At 37.0% G+C, this 27,736-nt stretch overlaps 1 protein-coding gene across 1 annotated transcript; it reads right to left on the bottom strand.

Annotated features, from left to right (window-relative positions):
* Nucleotides 1-335: 335 nt before the first annotated feature.
* Nucleotides 336-27,736, bottom strand: LOC149081527 (solute carrier family 25 member 36-like). Its single transcript, XM_089238458.1, has 7 exons — nt 27,466-27,736; nt 22,383-22,616; nt 9,358-9,435; nt 7,944-8,044; nt 3,591-3,657; nt 3,172-3,446; nt 336-2,437 (listed from the first exon to the last, which is right to left on the bottom strand). Exons 1-7 carry the CDS (start codon nt 27,504-27,506, stop codon nt 2,187-2,189), a joined length of 1,047 nt encoding a protein of 348 aa, XP_089094584.1. The 5' UTR covers nt 27,507-27,736; the 3' UTR covers nt 336-2,186.

The following is a 27,736-nucleotide window of genomic DNA, read 5'->3' as shown; positions in this document are numbered from 1 at the left end:
TCTGCACTGAAAAAAGGAAAAATCCCCCTTTTCAAGAGAATAACTCTTTTACACACCCTAAGCAAATATATCAATTCTGTCAATTTTTACAAATTTATGGGACACTACATTTATTGAGCACAATGATACAGCAATAATTTCTGGCATTGCCCCAATAGAACCAGGGCAATCTTAACGTATGGCTGAGACGCCTAATATCCGTAGAGAGGGGCTTAAATGATGAGATCTGCTACCACGCTAAGTATATAAGGCAACCATTGGCAGTGTCGATATTTTTCTGGAAGAAATACAGTCAATAAGTTGATAAAGACACAAATCCATCGTACAAACCAAACTTGAAAAAAAACTTAATATATATTTCTGTTAACGCTATGTACAAAATATATTACAATTCTTACAAACACCAGGACGAATAAAAGACCCTGTTTTTGACTTTTAAACACATAAAAATGGTAACAGGTTTTGCGAGTATTACTCATTCACTTCGGATAATCATCAAATCGACAAAATAAAAATAATAAAAAGTACAAAAAGCGGGTAAAATGAAATATACATTGAGAAACACGATTTGTTAACAATTTTGTGAAATGCGTGCGACACTTATATAAATACCGAAAAAAGGGTATGCGATATAATTAAAATTTAATAAAATGTATGTACATTCAAAGTAACTTTTATACAGAATTTTTTTTTTTTGATTTCTGTGAGTACAGCTGCGCAAGTCATTACGTTAGACCCTGATGTGTATGTGTGCGGAAGACGGGTGTTTCTCAGTGTTATATAGGGACAATAATGGGGTTCTGATCATTATGGGAAGCTAATACGTATATGTTCTCGCAATGAAAGGTTTCAAATTTTGTCTTAAAAATGCTTCATATCTAAAAACAATGAATGTAGTTTATTTTAGACACGGGTATTAAAATTTTCATGCTGAATGTGTTACAAGTTGAAGTGATTAAATTAGCCTGCTCGAAACATGCTGGGCAGTGCTTAGTCAGTTGACTGTGGCACTCGCATGCTCAAAAGAATTTGCATGGTTCCAGCTTGTAGCAACGTCTGGATTTTTTGTTCGCTGAATTTATAGTAAATTCATGATGACATGTTGAAGATGTAGTTTAGTCCTTCAAGCACGACATGAGATTTGTATCAGGTAGGATGATTCTATTTTTTTTCCTTTTAGTTGAAGCGATTGCAGATTGAGAATCACTCGCCAGCAAATTAACTTTCACATTTTGGCTTTATCTAGCAAAGTTACGATGAGGCTGAGGATTGGTTTAACCTGGAACCCAGACTTTTCAACCAAGGACAAATTTTAAAGCTATATATCATAACAATAAGAAAACGTCTGCACATCAACAACGATATATTTTTGAAAAAAAGCATGAAGTAGCATTAAATATTATCCAATTCCCTCTATTTAATTGTGTTTTGTCTTTTACTTCATTTAATGTCTCATAATCTCAGACGGGTCCCATTCGAACATGTAAAATTGAATTTCATTCAATCTGAACCGAACGAGAGGGGAAAAAAAAGGAGAATCGTATTCAGCCATGTTACGGTTTCTAGATCGAGTCTTTTTCCTGTCTCGCTAAAGCAAAGCCTATTTTATAAATTGTAGGTGAATAACTTGATACTGTTTAACCAAATCATATTTAATAAACTCAATTCTTTCCTCGAATGAAATCAAAAAAATCACACAGATATGGTTATGACCACACTCTCGCTGTTAAGTTAAATTTGCCGTTTTACTTAAAGTTGCCATTAATATGACAATTTATAAATAACAAATCTTTTAAAATTTGGAAAAAACAGTTAGTTTGTGGAGTGGTCAATATATTTATAACTATTCTCAAGTAACTGTGAAATAAACGGAAGACATTGGCTTTTCTAAACCAGATCAATATATTGAAAAATTTGGCAACAGAGTTTCAGTGAGGAAATCATATTGTAAAAAATCATTGGTTAAAACTGGCCGTTTCTCTTTTCAGCATAAGTTTGACGACTAGACAGAAAGGAAAAAAAATTTACATATTTACACTGTACAATGCTGCGCAATGTGCTTTTCATAGCTGAAGACATGAAACACGAGAAAATGCTGTACAATTAACAATAATTCAACCTTAAGCTCTTGGATCGCCATCATAGCAAGCTCCAAATATATTTCGGAAACCACTCGCTCATGCAATTCAATATGGTTCTCCATCACCATCATCACAAATCTGGATAGATGGCACAGAACACTGATAGTTTGTACAGAGGTACACGACGGCCTCGTACGTTGCCATCATGATGGCGGTGTTCGGAATCTGTCTGACGAGTTGAGTGGCAAGCCCTCGGTATAGTCCCCTGCAACCTTCTTCTTTGAACACGAGGCAGAGTGTCTGGATGAACGATTTGTACTTCTCGCCTTCCTGTCTTAGTCTCGTCCGAACGACTTCTGCATTAACAAAGAAAATAAATAAAAATAAATATGATTACATTAAATTTCTGGCAACGCATGCAATATGAATATCTTAAAGGATCTGAAACAAAACGCTTTGGAAACTACAAATGAACTTCTCAATAATGGACATTTGCGGGATGGAAAATTTTGCCTCCTAGCAAGGAGTGTCCACCAACAGGAGGTGTACGTTATGGGAGGTTCCATAGTATAAAGTGTGGTGAAATGAAAGGGGGGGGGGGGGAGCTGGAAAACAAACACACACACAGTTTTTCTTGTAAAAACATGAATGCATTGTTTTGCACCACTCAATGTAGGTCATGTTACACACACGTTCATTACATCATCACGAGATTACGGCAAGGATTCTGGAACTGTGAGCTGCAGGCATGGCCATTAGGCCCCCATCCAAACCTGACTTTTCATGGGCCCTTCTATAGTAAATTTATACCACGAAAAAACAAAAAGTGATAGTAATTGTCCTGGGCCTTGTGGGGCCATGGCTGTCGAGCAGCAGCTGTGACAAGGGTTTTTCGATGAGGTTTCTAGAAAATCACTTTGCCAGGAGGCCCTATGAGAAGCTCTTGAGACAGAAACATTGAGGGAGGAGCCCCTCTCACGGAAGTCACTGAAATCTCTTAGGAAGGCACAAGAGGTGTATGCAAATTTTGGAAGCTAGCTATTCTACAGAAAGTACAATAGCTAATTTATGAAGTAAATTTCAAACTTACCATGAGGATAAGCAATAGAAGAGGCACATGTTTTAGAAACTGCTCCAGCGAACATGAATTCCAGGAAATCTTTGGATGATTTACGATTCGGATCATAGAAGTTCTGGGTCCGCCTCTCCCGTAGCTTTGCCTTGATAAATTCATATATCACAAAGTGTATGATTGTTTCGGAGATGCCAAAATAAGAAGCAGTGAGTCCTTTGTAGAAGCCAAGAATACCTTTGGAGGTGTAGATGTCCTTGATGACTTGAAGAGTGTTCACTGTTCCGAACATTCTGCAATGTAACAAAAACAAATCAATACATGTACACGATGCCATTCAACATCAATTAGGTTTGACAATCTAATTCCAATTTGCCATTTTAAAATGAAAGGTCAAAAATAATAAAATATATTTTGGAAGGGTGAAAAAAACTTACCTCTGGTCTAGCTGCAGTCTAGTTTTTACAAACCAAATGGGATTTGTGATCGAACATGACGTGAAACCTGCAGATAGAATTTTTTTTTCAATCAACATGTATTGATCGCAAGAAAACAAATTATTTCAGGGAAAATTTGAGATTACTTTGCCATAAAATATTTTCAGACAAGCAACAATTCTATAAATGATGAGTTTGATGGAAGCCCTTGCCGTTTGCATGAATGAGAGTCATATTGCCATTTGATTCTACTGTAATTTTTTTTGTTTAATCTGCAGATGTAAATTTCGGTACTCTGAGAAAAAATATCACCATATAGTCTCTAAGCAGAGTAGTATAACCTATGTCAGAGGTACTTAAACTTTTTAGACCCATGATGCCTCTTTTCCACCCATACAATGTTTATCCATGAGCTCCCTAGAGCTGTTTAACAAAGAATCTCTTCAAAAAACCTTTGTCAGGGTCACTGCTCCGTGGCACCTCTGACAAAGGTTGGAGGCACACAGTTTGATAATCCCTGATCTCTGTGTTTTTAATTTATCAATAATGAAATCTTGAGCAAAGAAGAGGTTGTTTGTTACACTTTTTTTTTATAGAAACATTTTTTTGACTCACATCTATAACAATAATTCAAAATAGCTACCAATATAATACACTCATCGCCTTAAAAATTTGAGCACCAAGAAGTAATTGTTGGATTTTTTCTGGCAGATATGCAAATGATTAGATGCATAGTGTGATTGCACAATGTGTAATGCCACCAGAAGGCATTGAACTTCATTTTCCTTGGCATATAAAAAAGATATGCAGAGAAATTTCGACGGTAATTAATCTGTGGCAGAGGGATGCTTTTTAATCAGAGATGCTGTTAAGCCACCATCGAAGACAATATGATCAGCTGTAAGAGTTCAAGAGGGGAAAAATCATCAGGATGATGGAAGTCAGGCGGTCAGCTCAGTGGGTAGCCCACCACTTAGGCAGATCTGACTTTACTGTAAGGTGTTGGGATGAGTGGATTACAGAGAGAGAGATCACATGCACGGCTGCAAGGCTCAGGACGCCCTCAGCAGACCAATATCCGAGAACACGTTGCATCACTAGACAAGAACACACAGTGCCAACTGCATCACTGTCCACTATTTGGACACAGGCAGAAGCTTCACTACACGCCCATGTCTGTCCATACCATCGCGAGGCACCTTGCTGAAGAACATTTGGTATCACTGCACCCATTACATGTGCTACCAATGACACCTACTCACCATCGTCTTTGTTTGGAGTGGTGTAGAGCTCGAAAAGATTGAACTGCAATCAAATGGAACCAGGTCATCTTCAGAGACAAATCTAGATTCAATTTTGGCAGTGATGACAACCGTGTATGTGTGTGGAAATGTGGTGAACACCTTAATCCTGCCTTCACTATACAGCGGCACACCGTTCACACAGCTGGTGTGATGGTATTGGCTGCAGTCGCATACAACATCCGGTCACCTCTAATATTCATCCACGGTACCATGACAGCCCAGCAGTATGTTCGTGACATCCTTCAGCCACATGTGCTGCCACTCACAGCAGGAATTTTTCAACAGAATAATGCTCGACCACACACAGCAAGGGAGTCACAGGAATGCCTCCGCCACATTAACACCCTTCCTTGGCCTGCTCGATCCCCAGATTTGTCACCAATCGAGCACATCTGGGATCACTTGGGACGGCAAGTTGGGCAACCTAGGAATTTGATTGAATTAGAGGCACGCTTACAGCAACTGTGGAATGAAATTATGCAGGACACCATATGGGACCTGTATGCCTCAATGCCCACCTGTATCACATCATGTATTCAAGCTAGAGGTGGCCGAACAGGGTAATAGAACTTTCATTCACTTGTAGTTTTCCTGTAACAAATGATTCTTTTGATTTAGTTATGTAATGACTTAGTTATATCAACATTGTACTCACATGTATAAAATTTTTTTCATTCAGACATCTCTTTATTGGTGGACAAATTTTTATGGCAATGAGTGTATTTTGAAAATTGATGCTATACATAATTTGGGAAACAGTAAATGTTAATCAAGCATTTGGTGCTGCTTTACACTAAAAAGACCATGATCGTTATTTTGATCATTTTCACAATCTTCTCTTCCGATTTTCATGATGAACCAGATTGTTAAGATTGCTGAATTTTCACAACTTTTCCTAAAATTACTGAAACATTATACTGTCCAACTATCGTAAATTCGAAAAAATATATTGGTTGAGATATTTTTAGTTATACATAAAAGGACAGCGACCGGTACCCTCGTAGACACTTGCACTGCATGCACAGTAAATATTTTGTCGAATCGTGACATCGCATTTGATCTAACACAGTTGCTCTCGTTTCTGCTAATTGAAGGCATTAATCACTGACTAATGATGAAATAAAAATACTAGTTCGGCCAAAAATGTAATAATGCAAATCAAGGAATCATATTTGTAAGCTAGTAGAAATGTGTGACCAATTGATGACTGTTTTACTTCACAAATATTTGCTGAAAAACTGAAATAGAACGATACTACTTTGGTAGGTATAATAATATAAGATCTCAAAAATAAATTTTGTGAGAAGCTCAAAATAAGCATCCTTCTTATAAAAAACACATTTGATAACACAAAGATGTTGCATTGAGTGTTATTCTCAAGGTGAGGAAAAATTTCCTGAAACCATTGAGTTTTAAAATGAATCAAAATAAGGTGTTGATGAGATCATGGGCGGAGATACGGGGCGTGGGCATCCCCCCCCCCACCCCAGCATCAAAGGTGAAGTTGACTGATCTAATGTGTATATGCATATATGAATTGACATCATCATCATGCTCCCCCCAGAAATAATGACCGTGCCCCCCCCCCCCCCCCCAGACTTCCAAGTCTAGCCTATGGATGAGATGGTTCAAAAGCAATCCATGCGAATATCACTCATTTTCCAGTACGCATTTTCTACAACGTTCTACTTAGCATCAATAAATATTTGATCGATTTGTAGAAAAAAATGAATAAAACCAGAATTTTCTTTTTGTTGAAATTAGCTAGAATGCTTAGAGAAATTTATTTGTTCAGAAATCAGAATTTTTCTAAAAAAAACAACAGCAATCACCAAGGGATCAAATACAAGGCCACAACAGGAAAAATGCCCAATGAGGTGGCTGAATCAAGAAAAGGACAGCTATGTCAGATCCTGCTATGCAATAGCATAACAATGTATATTTTCAATGGGTAAGAAATCTGTGAATAGAAAATTTATTTGCAATAGGTATATTCAAAAATGTAAAAAGTGTGATGTGTGAATGCAACTGTAGTTATAATGTTCAGAATATAAATATTTTTTTATATTGCTTTATTCCTAGATACATACATCTCGGTGGACACTCATGACCTTATTGGTATCATATCTCCATGAAGAGATGCGAGATGGGCTTTATCAGGTCTTTCAGGCTGTGTGCAGTGTGTGTGTATGGGGGTACACTAGACAGACCATTCTTAAAGATATGATGTATCATGTTTTGGCAATTGATCTCTGCTGAATGTTTTCAAGAAATATGCTACAGAATGTCTCATGACTGATCCTGATGACCTTAGCATAGAGCCAGACAAAACAGGTTTGGAGAAGAGGTTCAGCTCAATGCTGAGCTTCTTCCATTCATACAGTAAATAGTGAAATCAGGTTCAGAGGGTTTATTGAATGTCTCATAGTATGGAGCATAGGAATATGGACAAGGTGCATGTGTGGTTTAGTAGTATGGGGCATACGTGTACAAACTTTTGTTACAACAAACCAATTATTTCTTGAGATATCACACTTTTTATTCATAACCTTAATTTTAAACACAATATATTAAAAAAAAAAATCAATAACCATTCACGAAATGAGAGTTTGCTGCTGCCAATAAGGTCAGAAAAAAAATATAATTTTTTTTATTATTCTCATTCATGAAGGAAACGGGTGGTCTCAACCTTCTAAACAACTTTGCTTGCATGCATACGCATTGAAAGTGAAAAACAACAGACGATCTCAGCCTATACACACTTTGTGTTATCAGAAATGACAAATTTGCTTTATCTTATCTTCAGTTATAACCCAAAGAACAGGTTTTAACATGAATTCTCAGATAATTCAGTTTATAAATTCTATCACTAAAAATAACTCACAAATGTACTTTGAACTATCATCCTACCTACCTCCCTTTGCCTGATAAAACAAGATATTTGAGGGAAAAAAAAAGGTAAAATTGTGCTATAAAGGATACAAGGGAGAAAAAAAAAATGTTTTTACGAATCTATGAAAAATGAATCTAATGAAGTCTTATAACATACCAGCACAGGCAGCAGAACATATATGAACCAAAGGCGTATCAGGAGTTAGAACTTGGTTACAAAAGTTCTTTGTGTTTGAATATGTACAGAAATATATAGCTCTGGATAAGACAAAAATGAAAAAAATATAAGTAATTTGATAAGACATGAAATAATGAATGTAAATGTAATAATTAGATATACTTGCATCTGAAAAATTGCAGGAATTATAAATACAGCATTACCGGCATGCCAGGAAATTGGAATCACAGATTCAGGAAAATTCTTAAATATCTTTATTATAAAAATCCATTGAATTAGCTGAATGAATATTAAGATCCCTATTAATAACCTCTCTTTTTCTGGCATGCTGGGAACGGACCAGACCCTAACAGTAAGAAATCTGGTGTCCCTTGAGTTGCTCTTCGAGACAGTCCATCCCTTTGGGAAAGAGCGCAAACCATCAAAAGATGGTCTCTCTGGGCGGTCAGCGGTCATGTCTGTCTATCCCTTGAGTTTGACAGCATGAGGGAGAATACAGTAATACAAATATTTATAGTTTTGAGGTATAACATCAGGCAGGGTCAACGGATGCCACTTAGATGAAGGATAAAGGCATATACAAAGGGCACAGCACTTGCATCACATTGTACATGTTCATGAATTTGGAAGAAGGGGTTACATCATGGTTTCTAGTGGGAAGCTCAAAAAAGTCTTGACTCCAGATTTTGACATTTGCTTAAGAGGGGACACCCATTACAATTCAAACAACATATTTCCATTGATTAACCATCTTTGACTCTAGCTGTGGGGGGAATCTTCCTTTGGGAAGTGGATCTATCTTGTAATAGACAGATATGAAGAATTCTCTGGGCTGCTCGTATATTGTCTTGGTGCAAATAAATTTTTGTTGCAAAGCCATTTCTGCTGTATCCATACCTTTGTCTTATCACTATAAGCCAATTTTAAAGGTTTGGCAAAATAATGCCGCAAATGTCAAATGAGAAGGCATTGACGTGCAGTTGCTACACTGGTTTTTTAAAGCATTATCTTTTGAGAAAGAATAGAATTAATTGGTGTATAAGGAGGGCTTTATTTCTAACACTCCCTAAAATGGTAGAGCTCCCCACAAAGAAAATAGAGGAAACAATTCTAAAATGTGTGTATCAATCTACAGGAATCAAGTGTAGGGCAGTCATTTTAAGACCACATGATATATTGTCATAGGTTATGACTTTGAGAGTTCGTACTGGACTGGAGAAACCGCGAGACACCTAGGCTCTTTCGCAAGAAGCAACGAGAGTTCATACTGAACAGATCTTTTATATTAACATTAGCTCAGATAACTGATGATTAACATTAATTTGGATAACATACTATACCTATACATACATACTATACTAAAAAAAAAACAACCTTCGTATACTATACCTACCTTGAAGGAGCAACTCCCACCAAATTAGGTCCAAGACCCTTGAACAGAGCTTTAGCACCTTCATGTTCAACTATATACCTGCAGATGGAAGATAACAAAAACCGAAAGATATTTTAATATCCGTCATGAAAGTCATGTTTTGTCAACGTATACACGCATACACTGATTAGTGTTTCGTGCATCTGACTGTTAATTAATTTTTGAAGACATGCAATTGATTAAAATTCATCATCGTTATAAATGTAAATTGGAACAAAACTGTTATAATCATTCCATTTTAATATTCACAGAAGCATATAGGAAGGAAAATGGACCGAAGTTTAGAGCATGTGAATGTGTTTGAGAAAAGTCGTGCCTTTGTGTGATAGAACCATTACTTTTATCTTATGAAATATTACAAATTTTCTGAAAATTTTGCAAACCAATTATCATGATTATTCTCTTCAAAGATTTATTCTATTATTACACTAAATAACCCTAAAATAGTTAAGTGTAGTTTCTTTTTGAAACGATCTTATGTGAAATAATGTCTTTAGATATTTCTATATCTATTGGTTATGGGGGCCCCCTCACAGAATTCTGGTGAATTTTTCTCTCGGCTCCTATGGCAACTAGCAAAAAAAAAAAAAAAATCTACATTTTGTTTGTTGATGCAAAACTTCTATAGCAAGACCTAGCTGTAAGTGATCGTTGATTTTTTTTTTTTTAACAAAAAAGATGAATATTAATGTTACATTTTCTGTCTTACTCATGTTTCACTTTTTTCTCACAATGTTAAAAATTCTGGATTTTCCACTAAAGGAAGATGCAAATATACCAAAATTATTATATCAAGTGAAGGAATTAGTAACAATCATCACAATAAGTGATTATTATGTCAGAAGATCTGGGGTTTACTTCACTGATCCTTCCAATTTAAAAGAAATATAAAATCTGATTTTCTAATCACAATCACTGATATTTACTTGTAATTTGAGCTTATTAAAATGCGCAATTTTAAAACATTTCGGTATAAGTGCACCAAAAAAAAAAGAATAAAATTAATTAAGTGATGAGAGGAAAATTTAATAAAACTCGTCAATACCAGAGTTTGCGACAAGAGAAAAAAAACACAGAAATTGTGAGGGGAGCCCCAGAAACTAATAAGCATGAATACTTCTAAAACATTTGATAATCTACCAAACTCATGTTTGAAATAATGTGATTTTTTTTTTGCTACAGGTAGTCCCTATTCCACTGGATTAAAGTATTTCTTCTAATAGTTAAATTCAATATTTAATTCCCGATAGCCATGCTTCCCTAGCTAGATGTGTGAATTAGGCTAGTGAAAAATGAAAGATATTATTCATGAAATAGATCCTCTCAAAACTGAAAGGAATCATTACAGACTTCAATTGCTGACTGAATAGACAGATGAGATTTCCGATTCTGCTCATATTGCCTTTTGCAATATTTTTTTCAAGTTTGTTGAAAATTCAAATGGGAGTTATTGTAATTTGAATTTCATACACCTATCAGCAGCCAACAATGGGCAATTCATTTGCGGAGATGTACAAATTTCCATAGTTTGCAAAGTCATGTAGCAAGTAGAAAAAAAGGGACGAGTCCTCTCAAAAAGAAGCAGTGAGTGCTGCAATTTTGATTGAACACTGTTTTCAAACTTTTCATATAAACTCCTGAAATGAACATAAGCCGCAAAAGAAAAGTGAATAAGTAAAAAACTAAGGCATCTGCACATAATAAATTTAGACTTGATACACCTAATATGCATTACAGTTGATTCATCAAGACACGAGTACATAATGTGTGAATTGGGGACTACCTGTATGGTTTTTGAATCATTAAAAATATACCTAATCTGGTGGATCAAATATAAACAAGACTTTCAATAATGGATCACTATCTTAATCCTTAGCAATGTGGCAACAGGAAAAAGTGATCTATTGTTTCTGAGATCACCATGAGTAAATGAAAGGCCTCCTCTACAGCTCGAGCAAACAAAAAAAAATTTTTAGCAAATGAAAATGGGGAAAACTTATCAAAATTTTACACATAGACTAGAAGTAATACCATGTCAAAGTCGTAAATGGCATAAAATATTTCGCAATGACAGGCAAGACACAGTAAAGGCAGTCTTATATAGACACTTTAGAAAAAGCATGATAATTTTGTTTTCATTAGTCAATTCCTCACTTTTCATTCTAAAAGACAATGCAAACCCCCCTTCCACTTTTGTAATGAGAAAGAAGGGGTCCCATTACAGAAACTTCACAAGAATACATTTGAACAGCCTGTGACTAATCAATCTATGCCTACCATTGATTTTGCTCATTTAAAAAAAAGTGTTGGGAGGAGAAATTGTATTTCACTCCGGAAAATTCACCAACGAAAAAGGCAAATAAAGGAAATTACAAAAACTCCTTATGCATTCGACATGCTTCGTCAGCAGAGGATAAACTCTCTCGCTGACCGAGGATCCCGCTTGGATTTAATACCAAACCTTAACTCTCGGTTGCTCAGCGGAATGAAAAATATACGTCTGCTCATGTCAAACATCATGATCAAAATGAAGCTGAGCGCCTGTGTGTAGGTCTTTCTTACAATTTCTGCTTGTAATGCATTACAAGCGGGAATTGTAAGAAAATTCAAATAGACCAATCAGACAACTCCATTTCACAAGCAGCTAATCAGGATGGTAGAGAAGACCTACACACAGGCGCTCAGCTTCATTTTGATCATGATGTTTGACATGAGCAGACGCATATTTTTCATTCCGTTGAGCAACCGAAAGTTAAGGTTTGGTATTAAATCCAAGCGGGATCCTCGTTCAGCGAGAGAGTTTATCCTCTGAAGACAAGCATGTCGAATGCATAAGGAGTTTTCGTAATTTTCTGTATTTGCCTTTTTTCGTTGATGAATTTTTCTGAGTGTTATTAGGCAAAGTTTATCTATTCTTCCATACAAAATCGTATTTGTCCGAAATCAGATTTTAGACACATGTCTCAGTTCATTTTACGACTGAGGGATATCAAAAATTGCCAATGGGATTAAAAAAAAATCTATTTATAATAATGACAGTCATGCTGAGAACTAAGGGCTAGATGCTGGGTAAAAGTTTGTTATTTCAACTTCTTAACAAATTACAGAAGTAGTCTTGTTTGTATTTGATCTGCTCACATATCACAAATACCTAGTAATTATTTTTGAACAGGTTTTTGAACTTAATCTGACATGTTAATAGCGCAATTAAACACGACAGAGAAATTAGAATGCTCTGATTCTTGTTGGTTTTCAAGAAACAGTTGCGACAGTCATCTAAAAAAATTGAAGTAATTTTTTTAAACATGAAAATCAACTTGTAAATATTAAACTTTGGAACTTATGGGAACTTCAAAAAAAAAAAAAGAATTGTAAGAAACATGAGTCGAACATTTTTCACTTCCAATAAGACTTTCAAGACAAATCTTTGGATAGCAACGAAAAAGGGAGGGAATTCATAGGCTTGACAGAATGCGCACACGTGATGCAAAGGATATTAGCTTCAGATTGATTAGAAGACATGCGAATGAGAGACAGCACTGAAGAAATAGTGAAAATATGTGCAATACGTGTTGCGAAAGAAAGAACGCTGCTATATGCATTTCATGAGAAGACAAAAGAATTTGCGTTAAGAGAATAAGCAATTGAAATAAGCTTTGCCGCAGAAGCAAGAGTAGACAAAAGAATTCTATAGCTAGGTGAAACCTGAAATATTAAAATTATGTAAAGAATTAGCAATGTGAGTGAAATATAAGCTCAGATGTGCCAACTTTTAGAGAGTCCAGAAATCTGGAGATCCTCCAAGAAGGGGGGAAGCCGCCATAGCCCAAAATTAAAGAAAAGTGATGCCCCCCACCCAGGCAGGTCTTGAATACTTCCTTGAGCAGAATATAACAATGCAAAAAAAATTTGCCACTCTTTTTTATGCTATCCCCAGTTTATTTTCAATACAACCGCGTCTCAAGCTTTTTCCACGCGGTCGGCACACAACAGTGAACAGTGAGAGCAAAGAGCTCCCACCGATCACAGCAGCTACCGTAACCTAAGGCAATTGCTAACGTTAAGGAGAATCCAGACCGGCTGCAGAGTGTCAAGCCAAACCAAACAAAAATTATTTGGAAGCATGGACAAAGTGCAGGTGATTCTGACAGTGCGACAGAATTAATGAAACTGTGGCGAGGGAAATCTACATATATGCTAAAGCATTCTCACCAACAGGAAATTTGAAAAGGCTGGCAAACTGGTTTTTTGACACATCACATACAAAAAAAGGAAAAAACAAGAATGAGTTAGGCTGATGGCAGACAAGCATGATTATCACTGTATGCTGAAGATGACGGAACACACAACCAATTGTCAGTCGAATGCTATTTTTCCTTTTCACGGGGGGCATTTTGCAGAGAGAAACCGCCTGTCTAGCAAGAAGTACATGATTTTTCCCATCCACAATTATCTAACAACTCTAGTTTACTTCATCTCACAAGCTTGGAGAGTACTCCCGTGAGTTCATCTCGCAAAGAGTATTCCGAAAATGACATAAGTGCAGAAAACGCTTGTAATATTTCTGTTAAAATCGATAGAAAATCTAATTTTCGGTTAAAATCCGGATAAATTTCTAAAAATTCTGGACAGTGGGAGGAAGGGTAAAAAATCCAGTCTGTTGCTTAAATTGGGTGAGTTGGCAGGTCTGTAAGCTTATGAACATGCAAATCGTGAACATGATTTAGTGGTAATTTTATGTAAGATACATTCCGCAAGTATGCAAAAAGAACAGTACCAGATTGGCTAAGATCGCACGAGTGAAAATAAAGTCAAAATCCTTAAAAAATTTAACAGATAATCAATGAAACCCAGAAAAATACAGTGGATTTTTACAACAAACACATTTATGCTTTGCTTGACATTCTACGTGTCATTTGGAAAAAATGAAGATTCACAAAAATGTTTCTAAAAGATCAATTCACAGCCATGGATAGGAATATATGAAAAATAGTAGGTCAGGCAATTCAAATGACTTGATTGTATCTTCTTTTTCTTGTTCTTTTGATATAATTCAAAAAGTTGAGATGTTCAAAAACAAAGTTAGGAAGTTCAACAGATTTTTGCAATGATTGAAATATTTGGGAGAATTTTTCTTGAAAAAAAGAAAAGAAACTAAAATCCAATATCGATAATCATAGTCCACTGAAGCAGATTAGAATTTGAGTAAAGAATCGAATGCAGTGCAAGTTATAATGTGTCCAAGAGTTTGATACTGAATAGAGTGAAAAGCCATGCTTTTTATTTTTAGTTCATTCAGTGGCGAATAAAGCAATCATTTCATGAAATCGTATTAAAAAGTGAGAAAATATTTTTGAGAAAAGTATCTGACTGATATCTAAATGATAGGAAGAAGATTAGTCATTGTTACAGATATCATTCGCAAACTATGGATGAGAGAAATTGTCTTTTTAGAGGAAACTTGTGAAGATAAAAACATTGGAAAAAATTATCATGATAGATATTCACATAGATCAGAATGGATTTAGAGACACTGAATGCATTCATACGAGTGTGCAATATCATGCATAAAGTTCCATATAGAAGACTTCAGATCCTTGCTCTATATTAGAGCTGAAGACATCGGCATCACAGATTATCTTCACCACAAAATCTAAGAACTCTACTTCGAAAGACCAACACCAGAGACGACGCAAGTACTTCACTAATTTCTCTAAATCACAAACACAGTCGCAGAGCTGCAGCGAATACCTATTTCTGAAGGCATTAAAAAATTGTGCTTGCAGCAGTTGTATAAAAGCCTGATTGTTTTCCTTCTAATATCTATAATCAAATTTAATTGAAAATTTGCACCTTAAAGTTTTAGGACAGCATTTGATTAATTTCTAAGTGTTCAAAGAAAAAACATCGAGATTTCATAAAAGACATTATTTCTAGAACACGTAGCAGGTGCGCTATCTAATTGCAGGTAACAACAAATTATGCTTTCTTTGCTCTTGTAGCAGAAAAAAATAAGTTTATTTTGCGTACACACATTTCATAATGACTATCATACGCATGTCTCTTAAAATGACAGATACACAGACGTATCAAAGTCTTTAAAATTTCTCAAATTTTTGGTTCGAGGCATATAACGCCCAGAACAGGAATTGCAAAATTGGCTAAACAATGCCAAAACAGTAAATAATATCAAGTGAACATTTACCGCTGCTTCACTCAAAACTTACCACTAGTTACTTTTTCTCGAATTAACCGAAGTTGTGTTTGAAAATCATAAATAGAGAGCATCCTTCTCAAGATGTAGAAGCAACAAGCGAATTCTGCACACACAACCTGATTTAAACAAATACACAAGACATTTCTCGATTCGCACAAAAACAGGAATTTTTGTTTTTCAAAAGAAAATTGTTTTTATCACAGAAAAAAAAAAAAAAATTGCTACAATAATATTCATGCACATGGTTCATTTGAAAGCTCATCATCTTGAGTTTTTAATTTTTTTTCTCAAATATTTTACTGCAGCAGCCATATGCACAACATGCATTTCGAAAGACTTCATTGACATACTCATTAAGATACGAATCAATTAAAAAATTACTTTGTGTGAAAATAAGCTCTCTGAACAAAAATTTGGCTAATCCCTGGCTGAATTGAACCAAAAAAAAAAAGTTTTCTCTATGTACAACACAACAATATAATGAGATACCACTGCACACACACACCAATGCTGTATATGGATATTCTCTGTCTTTGGCCTTCGGTGGGCCCCTGTGATGTTGATTTTCTCTGGTGAATTAAAAAGAAAAGTCAGGTTGATCCCTGGATCTCCTCCTCCCACCAAGAACCCTATCAGCATCCTTCTTGCAGAGGTCATGATTTGGGCACAATTATTTATTAGTATTCCAGAGTCAGCACCAGCAAGAACACGAAACAGGCACAACTGACAATAGAAATACATTAGGGCCATGCATATATATATTCACACATGCCTCGTTCTGACATGCACCGATTTGTTAGAAATTGCACAGAGGAATGTGTATGAGGTGCATGCACAGCTAAGTGATAGCAGTAGTGTCCCAGAGAGAAGAGCTTAGACAATTTTGCCCATTACTCTGCATAAAACCGAAAATCGCGAGTTTTAGTTCATGTAAAAATGAAGTATGATCCTTTACAGCAGATCTTCCAAGTGCTTCCAAAACAGTATTTTTGCATGGAGTATGGTATCCAACACCATTGAACACTGAGACCTGCAATCAGGAAAGTGAGGGATTCAGGTTCGAACCGTGTTGACTGCACAGCAGTGGTTGGCTGAAGTTGGTTTTCTGCAGTTTTCCAGCTTCGAGGTACAAATGCAAGCCAGTCTTCCATTTGAAAAAGTCTCTCTGCAGAGAGCAGGCAGACTTATAACATGATACTGACATAACATAAAAGTTCAAGCATTTCCATCTTTACTTCAGAAAATGGAAAACAGATGACAGCATAGACATGAAGCAACTCGACAACATAAATGCCTTAGGACCACACATACACTCAGAACACACATTCTGGCGCACGTTTCAATTCGTACGAAATTCAGAGGAATAAGTGCGAGGTGCATGTATGGTTGAGTAACAGTATTAATCAGGAAAATTTGAGATACCTACAACACCATGTATGTGAGAGGAGCTTGGTACTATCAACAACAACCCTGTAAATGCTGGCTGTCTTTACTAAATCACTTAGGATCATTTGATGACCAAAATAATTCCTCTTAGTGAAAGAGAATGCAGGCCATCAGCCTATCCAGTAGAATGAAGTTTCGTCATCTTTGCACACAGGATAGATAGAAGAGTCTATTTACCCACAACTGTGTAAATGTTTTGCTAAGTTAGCATAACCAGCGATGATTTTTTTTCCTATTCAACCTGATGAATTTGTTCCCTTTTCCATGAAAGTTTTTAGGGCCAGCCATGGACAGGTCATTTAAAAAATACTGTTTTACGGCAGCATGCCTACCTGCAAGTAGAAATGTGAAACAAAATGCTTTACAGGATTTCACTTCAATAATCAAACATGAGCTATTTGGGAAACCCTTGTGACTTGCTGAAATCAAAACAGTAATCCTGTAAAGCCAAAATATGCATATCACGCAAGAGGGGTAGACATAAATAACTCGCTTCAATTAAAAAGTGATTTTTTTTGCATGTCCATTGAGCTTATTTGTAAGCTTCACTCTAAAATTATATTACATTGAGCAATTTTTAAAACTAACATCTTTTGTCAAATCCTTGATACTTGATAAAGAAAAACAACTGCCGTTAGTTTTCTTGGAGTAAATCAATGAAGTCTTCACATCAACCAAAAATTGAAAAAAGAAAAAGAAAAAAAGTTGCCAGCCAGAAAATATTCACGCAAAATAAAAGTGTCAACTCAAAATCTTGGTAGCCCTTGTGTGCAGAAAATTACTGTGGTGCGACGAAAATGATCAAATGATCAAAATCTTTGGGTGATTTAATGAGCACAGTAATTATTGCCTCAGATATCTTAATTTTCTTTGAACCAAGACAATTTTCTTACCAATGGGAAATAAGAGGTGTTTCAGATACTGAAAAAAAAAAATTAAGTGTGATAAATTCTGAAAAATTTCTAATTTACAGATCGAAAAGAATGGCTAAATTTCTGTATGTCAATGATGCTACTCCATTTTACCCTGCTGGGTCGTTCAGAAAGGACTTATAACATTTTTATAAGTCCTGTTCTGAAATTTCTGGTACTTAACATGCATCAGTGGCATCACTGGTATTATTGGCATTTGTGAAGATATATATATTCAGTAATTATGTTTCTGAAAGAAGTAAAAAAAAAAAAAAAACCCAAACATATTTTCTGGCAACAGCAACTTTTTCCAGTATATCAACAGTTTTATCTTGAATTTTTTTACAGATGGTTACGATAAGAGAAATGCAGTTACTGTAGAGTCTCGACAAACACAGATTCATGAAATCTGGGTTAATTAAGATTCTCCCCTCCCCCATTTTAAACCCCAAGAGCATCAATACAAATTTGTATCTGATAATAAATCAATTTTAATTATAGTCCCATCCAATATCTTTGTTTAGTTTAAAACTGTTAATTAACCCAAAAAGATTTTATCGAGTCTCCAAAGTACCAGACAATCTCTTGAATCAAAGGTAATAGCGACTGAATATCGGAGGGAATATAAATGATTTCATTGGGTAGGTAATAATCACCCAACTTTTTTTTAGTAATGATATCCAAACTTAAAATATTGCTAGCTATGTTTGGTAACAGAAGCATGGTCATGATGCACAATGAGAGCACTATTAAGCAGATTTTAGATTGAAGCATTGTTTGTAATTTATAAGCAGGAAGAGATTCATAATGTTAAAGCAGGGGCTCTTAACCTACAGACCCTAATCCAGATTAGAATTGCAGTAGCTTTTGAGATGTTTCATACATACATATGCACACTCAGTGGCCAAAAAATTATGAACACCCTCACTCAAACTTCAACTCATCTATGAGACGACATAATAAACCAAATTTGCTGATAAAAAGCTTCCTCCTGCTCAGAAGCACCAGTTAACGTTGCAATTTGCCTGTTCATGGAGAAAACAAGAGATTTGAGTTACTTTAATGTTGCATGATGGTGGGCACCAGAAGGGTCGGTTCCAGTATCTCCAAAGCCACTAACCTTCTTGGTTTTTCCAGTACAACAGAATCTCAAGTCTTCAAAGAATGGCAGCAGAGCCAAAATATTTCGAGCAGAAAGTGAAATGGCGGAAGTGGTGACGGAAATCGCTTGTGAACGAAAGAGGTGATAGGAGACTGACACGCATTGTGTGCAGTAACAAAAGAGCTAAACTGCAACAAATCGCAGTGTAATACAACTCAGGATCAATGCAAAGCATATTTGCGGGCTCTACAAGACTGATCTTAGAATGAATTGGTTTTAATATCTGGCGACCAACAAGAGTCCCTTTGATATTACTACACAACCAAAGGAAACAGCTTTGTGGGCTCAAGAAAGCCAAAATTAGACACTTGATGAATGGAAGAAGGTAGTCCGGCCTGACAAGTCAAGATCTCCATGACATTGATGGCCGGATCCATGTGTGGTGCAAGCGGCACAAAGAAATGGATCCAGCATGCCACATGACAACTGTTGAAGTCTGGGGCAAATTTTTCTGGTATACTCTTGGTCCCTTATTTCTATTGGAAACATCGTTCAATGCCAGCATCTACCACATCATTGCTGATCATGTGCACCTGTTTATTGCCATATTTCCTGATGCTGATGGCTATTTTCAGCAGGACAATGCCCTGGGGCTGGAATTATCTCAGACTGGTTTGAGGAACATGATCAGAGTTTCAATTGCTTCAATGGCTCCTCAGTCACCAAATCTCAACCAAATTGAGCATTTGTGGGATGAGGTTGAAAGGTCTAATAAAAGCGCCAAAACACCACCTTCTAATCTAAGGGAATTAACAGCTGCTATTTTGTTAGCATGGGCTAATATTCCTCTTCAACGGTTTCAGCAACTTGTAGAGTCCATGCCTAAAAGAATATCTGCTGTCATCAAAGCCAGAGGTGGTGCCACACAATAGTAATGTTGAGCAGGGTGTTCCTAATTTTTTGGTTACTGGGTGTGTATCCAATTACAATCCTGTTACAAATTTACCCGTTTTACAAATTTCGAAAACAAACATTTTTTATCAAAAAGGAGGATTTTATAAGAAATTTTAAATTCAATATAAGCTCAACGATTTTGGGTTATGAAGTTTCATAATGTTGAGAGAGAAATATTTCCCCCCCCCCCCACTCAGCCGAATATATCAAGGAAAAACTTTTTCTAGAGTTTAACTCTTAAACAAAAGTCCCTGCAGAGAACAGAAGCATTCTTTCCACATTCACCTCAGCATAATGCCCAAAAAAAAGCCCTTTTCTTTGTGTTGTTTTAGATCATAACTAAAAAAGAGGTTAAGAACTACAGTCAGGAATGTAGTCAGAAATTTTGGCAGGGGGTGGGGGACATAGCGATAAACAATAGAATTACATATTATTCCATATAATATCAGACATTTTATAATATTTCAGGGGAGGGACCAGACCTCTCGCTACGGCATTGACCTCTGTCATACAAGTGATTTTCCCTTCGATTCTTTTTACACCAGTGAGGACTTGATTTTTCCCCCCTCTGCACAATGTGGCAACAATGTAGTGATATGATGCAATCAATATACAGATTTGTTATTCAATGGAACACTTTTCCCATACATACAGTGGGCATTCTCAGCTTCTTAAAAGGAACACTGTGATCTAGAACAATGTTTCCCAAAGTGGGCGATGGAATGGTCTGGGGGGGGGGAATAGAAGCTACAGACTTAACATAGCATCCTATGGGTTTACTTGAGTTGGGAGCGATGAGAGAAAAAAAAAATTGCTTATGAAGGGGGCGATGGAACAAAAAGTTTGGGAAACTATGATCTAGAACATCCCAGATCTCTTGGGTGTATTATGGAAATTTGCATTGATTTTGTCCCCTTCCCCATGCCATTTTGTTTGCTTTTCCCTATTTATGTTTTATCTCCCCCCCCCCCATTTTGTATGTGTGTGTGTCAATAAATTGTAAAAATTCTAGCTTTAAGACTATCCCAAAAATTTATCATGTCTGAAGATGATGTCACTCTCCGCGATTCATACAAAGGTTTTAACATCTGGCTGATGTGAAGATGAATTCAGGAAAGAAAACTCAACTGCCTCTGCAGGGAATCGAACCCATGTTCTCACACACCGGGTGAGCATGCTAGACCACTAATCTACAAAAGCAATGACCCTCTTTCTTTAGCGCTTATATGTGCTGAACGAGAACCGTACACACGAAGTTAAACCTAACTCAGCCAACAATCATCTTCAGATAAGCCTGCATCTGGTAGCAGTGTCAGTAATTGCTAGTTGTTGGCTAAGTTAGGTCTCACTGTCCATGTAGGGTTCTGTTCAGGGCATACAAGCTACAAAGAAAGAGGTCTGTTGTCTTTGTAGCATAGTGATCTAGCATGTTCACCTAGTATGTGAGAGAGCATGAGCTTGATTCCCCATGAAAGTAGTTGAATTTCCTTTCCCGAATTCAAATGCGCATCAGCCATTGGCCACCTTCATAGTCTACCATGTACACAAAAGATAAATTATACAAACAAATCTATTGCATTCAGCTCAATGAGACATGCCCTAAAGCTAAATGTTAAACAAAGTTTACACTTTCCCAATCATAAAATAAAAAGAAGTTGAAACAGCCCTACGTGGGAGTGTTTCGATGGCTAAAGCACTTAAATAACAACCACGAATAGGAACATTAGGCTATCATCGATGAAACAAAAGTTGTTTTTTAAATTGCGCCAATTTCAAAAACCACTCCAACGGTCATCCCAATAACCAACAAGTAACATTCGAACCCAATCTACATTTCATATGCCTACGGAAATATTATATGATTTAATATAGATGATATTCAAGTTTTGAATTTCCATTATATTGGGACAAAATGTGACAAATTTTACGCAACTACAAAAGCGATGGGAGGTCAACAGGCTTATGAGAAACAATCATTGCAATTTACACATATCAGTATATCTACTATGATGAGCTTATGAAACATAAAATTTGTTAAAATTATGAGCCGGTGCATATTGTCAAACTTCGATATCTGGAAGTGCTTCTCGAAATCAATATTACTTCGAGTTATTGAAGTTCGACCATATGGTAAATATGTTTTTGTCATTTTGAAATCAGACACAGTTTTATGACAAACATAAATGAAAAATAATAATTACAAACCTGGTGTTACCTGCAGATCCAAAGAGAAAAAGTCACTATTAGTTAAAATAAATACTTACGATTTTCAAGACATGAAAATCGTAAATATATACTTCATTACATGAATAGCACTGACAATGAGTAACAATACAACACGCACAAAGTATCATACCTGAGGCATCTCCAAATGCCAAGCGTACTTTCTCCAGCGACAGGAGTAGAGAGAGTAGGTATCCTCTCGAGAGATGCAGAGCAATTCCCGAAGTCAAATCTGTGTAAAGATGCATAGGAAGTCGAGAAGCTTGCTGATGCAGCAGACGACCCAAATGTAGCGACAGAAGACTGTAAGCGAGTCTTGACTACTTCCAGTGGGCAAGTGACGATGGCTCCTGCAGTGCCACCTAGCCTATATAATGTATAACAGCAAATATTCAAGCACAATGAATATCCACGGAATAAATAAATGTTTAATGATATTCTTAAATGCCATACCAATATAGACAACTTCAGAAATGAGGTGCTTGCTAATACCATGAAAGGATATTGTCCTTCTCTGCCGGAAACATGAATATGCAAATTCTTGGGGGGGAAACCATGTGGGAAATGAAGTTGGAATGTTTACTCTACCCATGTACTGAAGGGGCTAGACGTCCCATATGCAGGGCAAACTTAAGAGCATCATGGGGCCCCCTCGGGCAAAGTCATTTTTCTGAGACCCCTATTCGGCTAAAGATTCCTAGTCTACCAATTTGCAAGCTTACTCTAGAAAATTTTAACATGTTCAATTTCATGAATATGGCAATTCTTTACAAGCGATATTTTTAACATTATTTAAGCATTGCAAGTTCACTGAGAGACGGAAAAAAATTCATTATAACAATACTCTATAAATAAGTACAGGGGATGGACAAAATAATATGAACACCTGTGAAAAAAACAACACTCGAGGGAACCTGTCTTATACTCCCGCCCTCTAGTGTGGAAGAGTGCCACCTAGCGGGCGAGAATGTGCACATATCAGTCTAGTTGTAGCAGTGATAGCGTTCAGTTGAGATATTTATTGGGGCGTTAAAACTTCGTTATGGCTGACCTCACAGATTTTGAAAGAGGCATGATTGTTGGAGCCTGTCTTGCCGGGGCCACAGTAACAAAAACGGCCACCCTTGTTGGTGTCGGGAAAAGTACCGTGTCAATGGTAATGACAGCCTATAGCAAACAGGGAAAGACATCATCTGCCAAGCATAACAGGAGCCGAAAGTCGAAGATGACTGATAGAGACAGAAGGATTTTGAAGCGGATTGTGGCCAGAAAGCACAAGATAACAGCATCCCAGATAACATCTGAGATGAACACACATCTACAGGAAGGTGTATGGACAAAAACTATTTGCAGAGAACTGCATGCAGCAAACATACACGGTAGAGCGGCTATTCCAAAACCATTGGTGACACCATGCAATGCCTTGAAATGATGAACATGGTGTCGCGAAAATAAGAATTGGACACAACAACAATGGGAGAATGTCATCTGGTCAGACGAATTGTCGTTCACATTATTCAAGACTAACAGACATGTTTACATTTGGAGAACGCCAGCACAAGCCTATGACATTGATTGTCTCCTTCCTGTTAAACATGGAGGGGATCAGTGATACTGTGGGGCACGATGTCTCACCGTGGTCTCAGCCCACTTGTTGTCCTGAATGGGCGGGTTAATGCAGCGGTTTATGTCAGTATTCTGGCCGATCATCTTCATCCAATGGTGCAATATTTGTTCCCTGATTCTCAACCTGTGTTTCAAGAAGATAATTCGCCTATTCGCACCGTTGGAATTGTCTGAGACTGACTTGATGAACACCATGATGAACTGCAACACCTCGTGTGACCCGCTCGGTCCCTTTATCTCAATATAATTGAACCTTTGTGGGATATTTTGCAGGCCAAAATGTGCAGTAGGTTTCCACCTCCAAAGACACGTTCTGAATTAGTGGCCTTTTTGCAAGAGGAGTGGCTACGTATCCCAGTGACTGTTGTGCATGGCTTGTATTTGTCCATCCCACGACGGGTACAAGCTGTAATTAATGAAAAAGGAGGGCCAACAGCCTATTAATAAAGATTTTGTCTCATTTCACAGGTGTTCATATTATTTTGTCCAACCCCTGTATCTGATTTTGTTGTTAACTTGACTGTAATAGGCCTCTTAGCAAGCCACTCAAGACCATCAATTACTCAGTATTAAAACCAGTGGGGGGAAAAAACAACAAAAATATAGCTTTGATTTTACTCCCGATAACATGTTGGGATCATTGCACTCCAGAAACACGAATAGTCCGCGAGAGTGAGGGGGGAGGGATAATTCATTCCGGATTAAGCTGATTTTAATATGGCTTTTATCATAAGCTTAGAGGATAAACGTCTCTTCATATCACCTTCAAAAGTAAATATAAACAACTTATCTTCAATAAACTATGACGAGCCTAAAATAGACTAGGAGAGCAGAGCCAGAGCATAATGCACCATAACACTACAAACATTATTTACAAATAACCACTGATAGCCTCCCCCCCCCCCCATCATCACACAATAAGGGGATTTTATTTCACTCTAATCAGGGAAAACCATCAGATCACTGATGGATTGGATGTTTCCTACCCTCCCCACTACTTCCCATGCATCTGATACTTCTCTTCACGTGCACAAGAAATGGTCGATAAGATGAACTTTTTTCCCCCGTCTCTGATTTAGAGGATGTATCAATCACATATAAGTGGGATGAGACGAGACTTGACATAAAGCCTGACGAATCTGATTTAAGACCCACTCGAAGAGACAGTAGGTCTAATCCAGGATTATAGAAGTTTCCCCTACAATATTTTGTCTATGAGAACTCTTGAAACTGATCTATCTGATTGATAGTCTTCAGGTCATTGTTCGACCGTGACATTTGAACAGCGAGAAAAATCTAAGCATTTATTCCTGACAAATCTCGAGCGCTTTAGATTGTAATAGCAACTGAAAAATTGGCATCTAAACTTCTTTTACTTGGTAATGAAAATTAGAGTCTGAAAACACCACAGAAATTTTGGGGATTATGTCACTACATCTACCAACATAAAAACAGTCGCCAAGTTTGCAGAAAAGTCAACTGAACTTGGATCTAACGAATCAGCTAAATTGAAATTTTCATTCGTTAAATCAATCTCAGAGTTGTCAATTTTCTCTGCAAAAATTTGTTTCCCCACCCCCCTCCTTAAAATTTTATATCCCTCTCATCCCAGCCAGGATATTCTCATCCCAGCCTGGGTATTATATACCCATACTGAGTTGGCCTCTGACCTCTCGCCAGAGGTTAGTGCTCTAATCCCTTGATTGGGGGGGGGGGCCTCCCTGCGGTAGCAATCTTTTTTCTGTGGTTATATTACCATTTCTGTTGTACCCCTGTGTCAAGAAAGTTTCTCACAAGGATGAACTGGGTATCGAACTTGCAGCATCTCTAAACATTATTTGGTACTGCAGGCGAGTATCTTATCAACATGGGCTGCCCCGTCCCTCATAATTTTGTTCATTATTTCATATCCTATTTTTAAGTTATTGTTTCTTATCTTTATTTAGTTAAAAAATGAACAAAAATTACTATTTTTTAGTGCAATATCACAAAATCATTATTTTATGAAATGCAGTTTGAAATGTTAAAAAAAGAAAGAAATGGTATTCATTAAAATGGGAATCGAATGTACAATCTGATAATTATTTTCTAACCTTATGTACTTTCACTGAACTGCTTACACTTTTACTAAATGCTGGGCTTGACAAAAGAGAAAATAATTTAGGCGCTAACTAAATATTAGTATTTCTTTTCGAGCATATAGTGATCAAGGATTGAAAATTTTAGATGTCAATACCAATTTTTCAGTCCCGATGGTGGTCCGGAATTTATCAAGCCTTGACTGAATGAACAATGCAATACAGTGGAGTCTCAAAAGTTTGGGGTTCCGGATAATCAGAATGCTCAAATGTTTTCAAAATTCCTTCTCAAAAAGCTTTACACATTTCTTTTGTTTTGATTCTTCCAACGATTGCAAGTAATTTCAGATTTTAAGGGGTCTCGATCCTCAGGCTAGAGTTTTATGTGCACTTCTTATGTGCACTTTTCTCCCGGCCAGAATTTTCCACAGGCCCTTCTATAATAAATTTTTTGAGTAAAAAAAATACTTACATCAGACTTCAGGGATATGAGAGTCCCTTGTCAGCCTACCTTATAAAAACGCCATCGGTCTTGGCCTATCTAATCTTAGTAAATTAAGCTAGTGGTTCTAAAAGTGTGCGTCATGGCTCGCTCCTACAGGGCATTGCTGACCTCTCTCAGAGGTGTCGCAAGGACTTGGTGTAGTTTAGAGATCTTCAACTGCTGACACACACCAGGGACCACCCATATTTGCTGGTGTCTTCAACCCCACAAAGCAAAACATGGCGACATACATCACAGAAAAGTGTAAAAAACCCTAGGGGGTAGGTTGCATGACTTCCAAACTTACCACATAGGCCCCATCCGAGCTGGATCCAGGGTGGGGAGGAGGGACTCGTGAAATTTGATTTAGTTAAAATTTTCGAGAGCAAGTGTGCAAGTCAAAAAATGCAAAGGCATTTCTAGCCAAGTAGGGTTCCCAAAAACCCAATTTCACCCGGAATCCCCATAAAAATATCAAAATATGCCTTCACATGGCACCCATATACTGAGCAGGGCCTCTAGGCTGTGATCTTCGGCAGGCCAGACTTTTTACGGGATCCATCTGTAGTGAATTCATTGCGTGAAAAAACAAAATAAAAATGATTAGAATCACCCGGGCCCTTCCAGGCCCTATCTTGTGAGGGGGCCCAGGGCCCCGCAACCTGGGCAAATTCAAATTCCACTTGCCCACGCGGAAATATGATCCAAGCCCGCTTCAATAGGAGAGGCTAAATCTTGGCAAGGGTTTGCTTTTGTGCACTAGCAGTTTCGGGTCCGATGAAATATTCTGGGCCTGGGGGGTGTAAACCCCCCAGATCGCCTCCCCCAGGGCTACCAAAACATTAAATACCTAATATTTTCCTCGTATCAGAATTTCTAACGGTTTCAATCAATCAATCACAGCATCAATCGAAACAATTGATAGGGATAATTACACTTTTTAAACAATGGATGGATTGTTACAACTTAATAGATTATTAAAAAAGCAACTGTTTACAAAATAACAACAACAACGATCAACAACTTACCCTCCAGCAAGGAGGTGGATCACAGTTTGACTCTGCGACATGCCATAAAAATCTTTCCTCCAAGATCTTTATTTTGTGTTTTCACTTCCTCTTTCTGAAACGATTTAAAACAATAATTTTTCAAAAAGATCTCTTTTTCTTTTTTGTTTACAACGTAAATATTTTCAAAAATACCAGACGACAAACGGGCGCACACAACCAACCACTCCGGCAAGCAAAACCCAATTCTGTGCTCAAAAAACTACGCCGCTGTGAACGAGCGAAAACGAAC

The sequence above is a fragment of the Pholcus phalangioides genome, unplaced genomic scaffold, assembly GCF_987345545.1.
Source record: "Pholcus phalangioides strain wild (caught in Gottingen) unplaced genomic scaffold, Ppha-v1.0 ptg000010l_1, whole genome shotgun sequence".
Classification (NCBI taxonomy): Eukaryota; Metazoa; Arthropoda; class Arachnida; order Araneae; family Pholcidae; genus Pholcus; species Pholcus phalangioides.
Note: the sequence above shows the minus strand (reverse complement) of the source record. Positions and strands in the feature narration are given on the sequence as shown.

What these genes read in the sequence shown, in the direction of transcription:
- LOC149081527 (XM_089238458.1), bottom strand. Translation starts at nt 27,506, where the DNA reads ATGTCGCAGAGTCAAACTGTGATCCACCTCCTTGCTGGAGG. An exon ending in GGCATTTGGAGATGCCTCAG is followed by an intron (nt 9,436 to 22,382) that starts GTATGATACTTT and finishes TTCCATCTGCAG; the next exon opens with GTATATAGTTGAACATGAAG. An exon ending in AGACTGCAGCTAGACCAGAG is followed by an intron (nt 3,447 to 3,590) that starts GTAAGTTTTTTT and finishes GTTACATTGCAG; the next exon opens with AATGTTCGGAACAGTGAACA.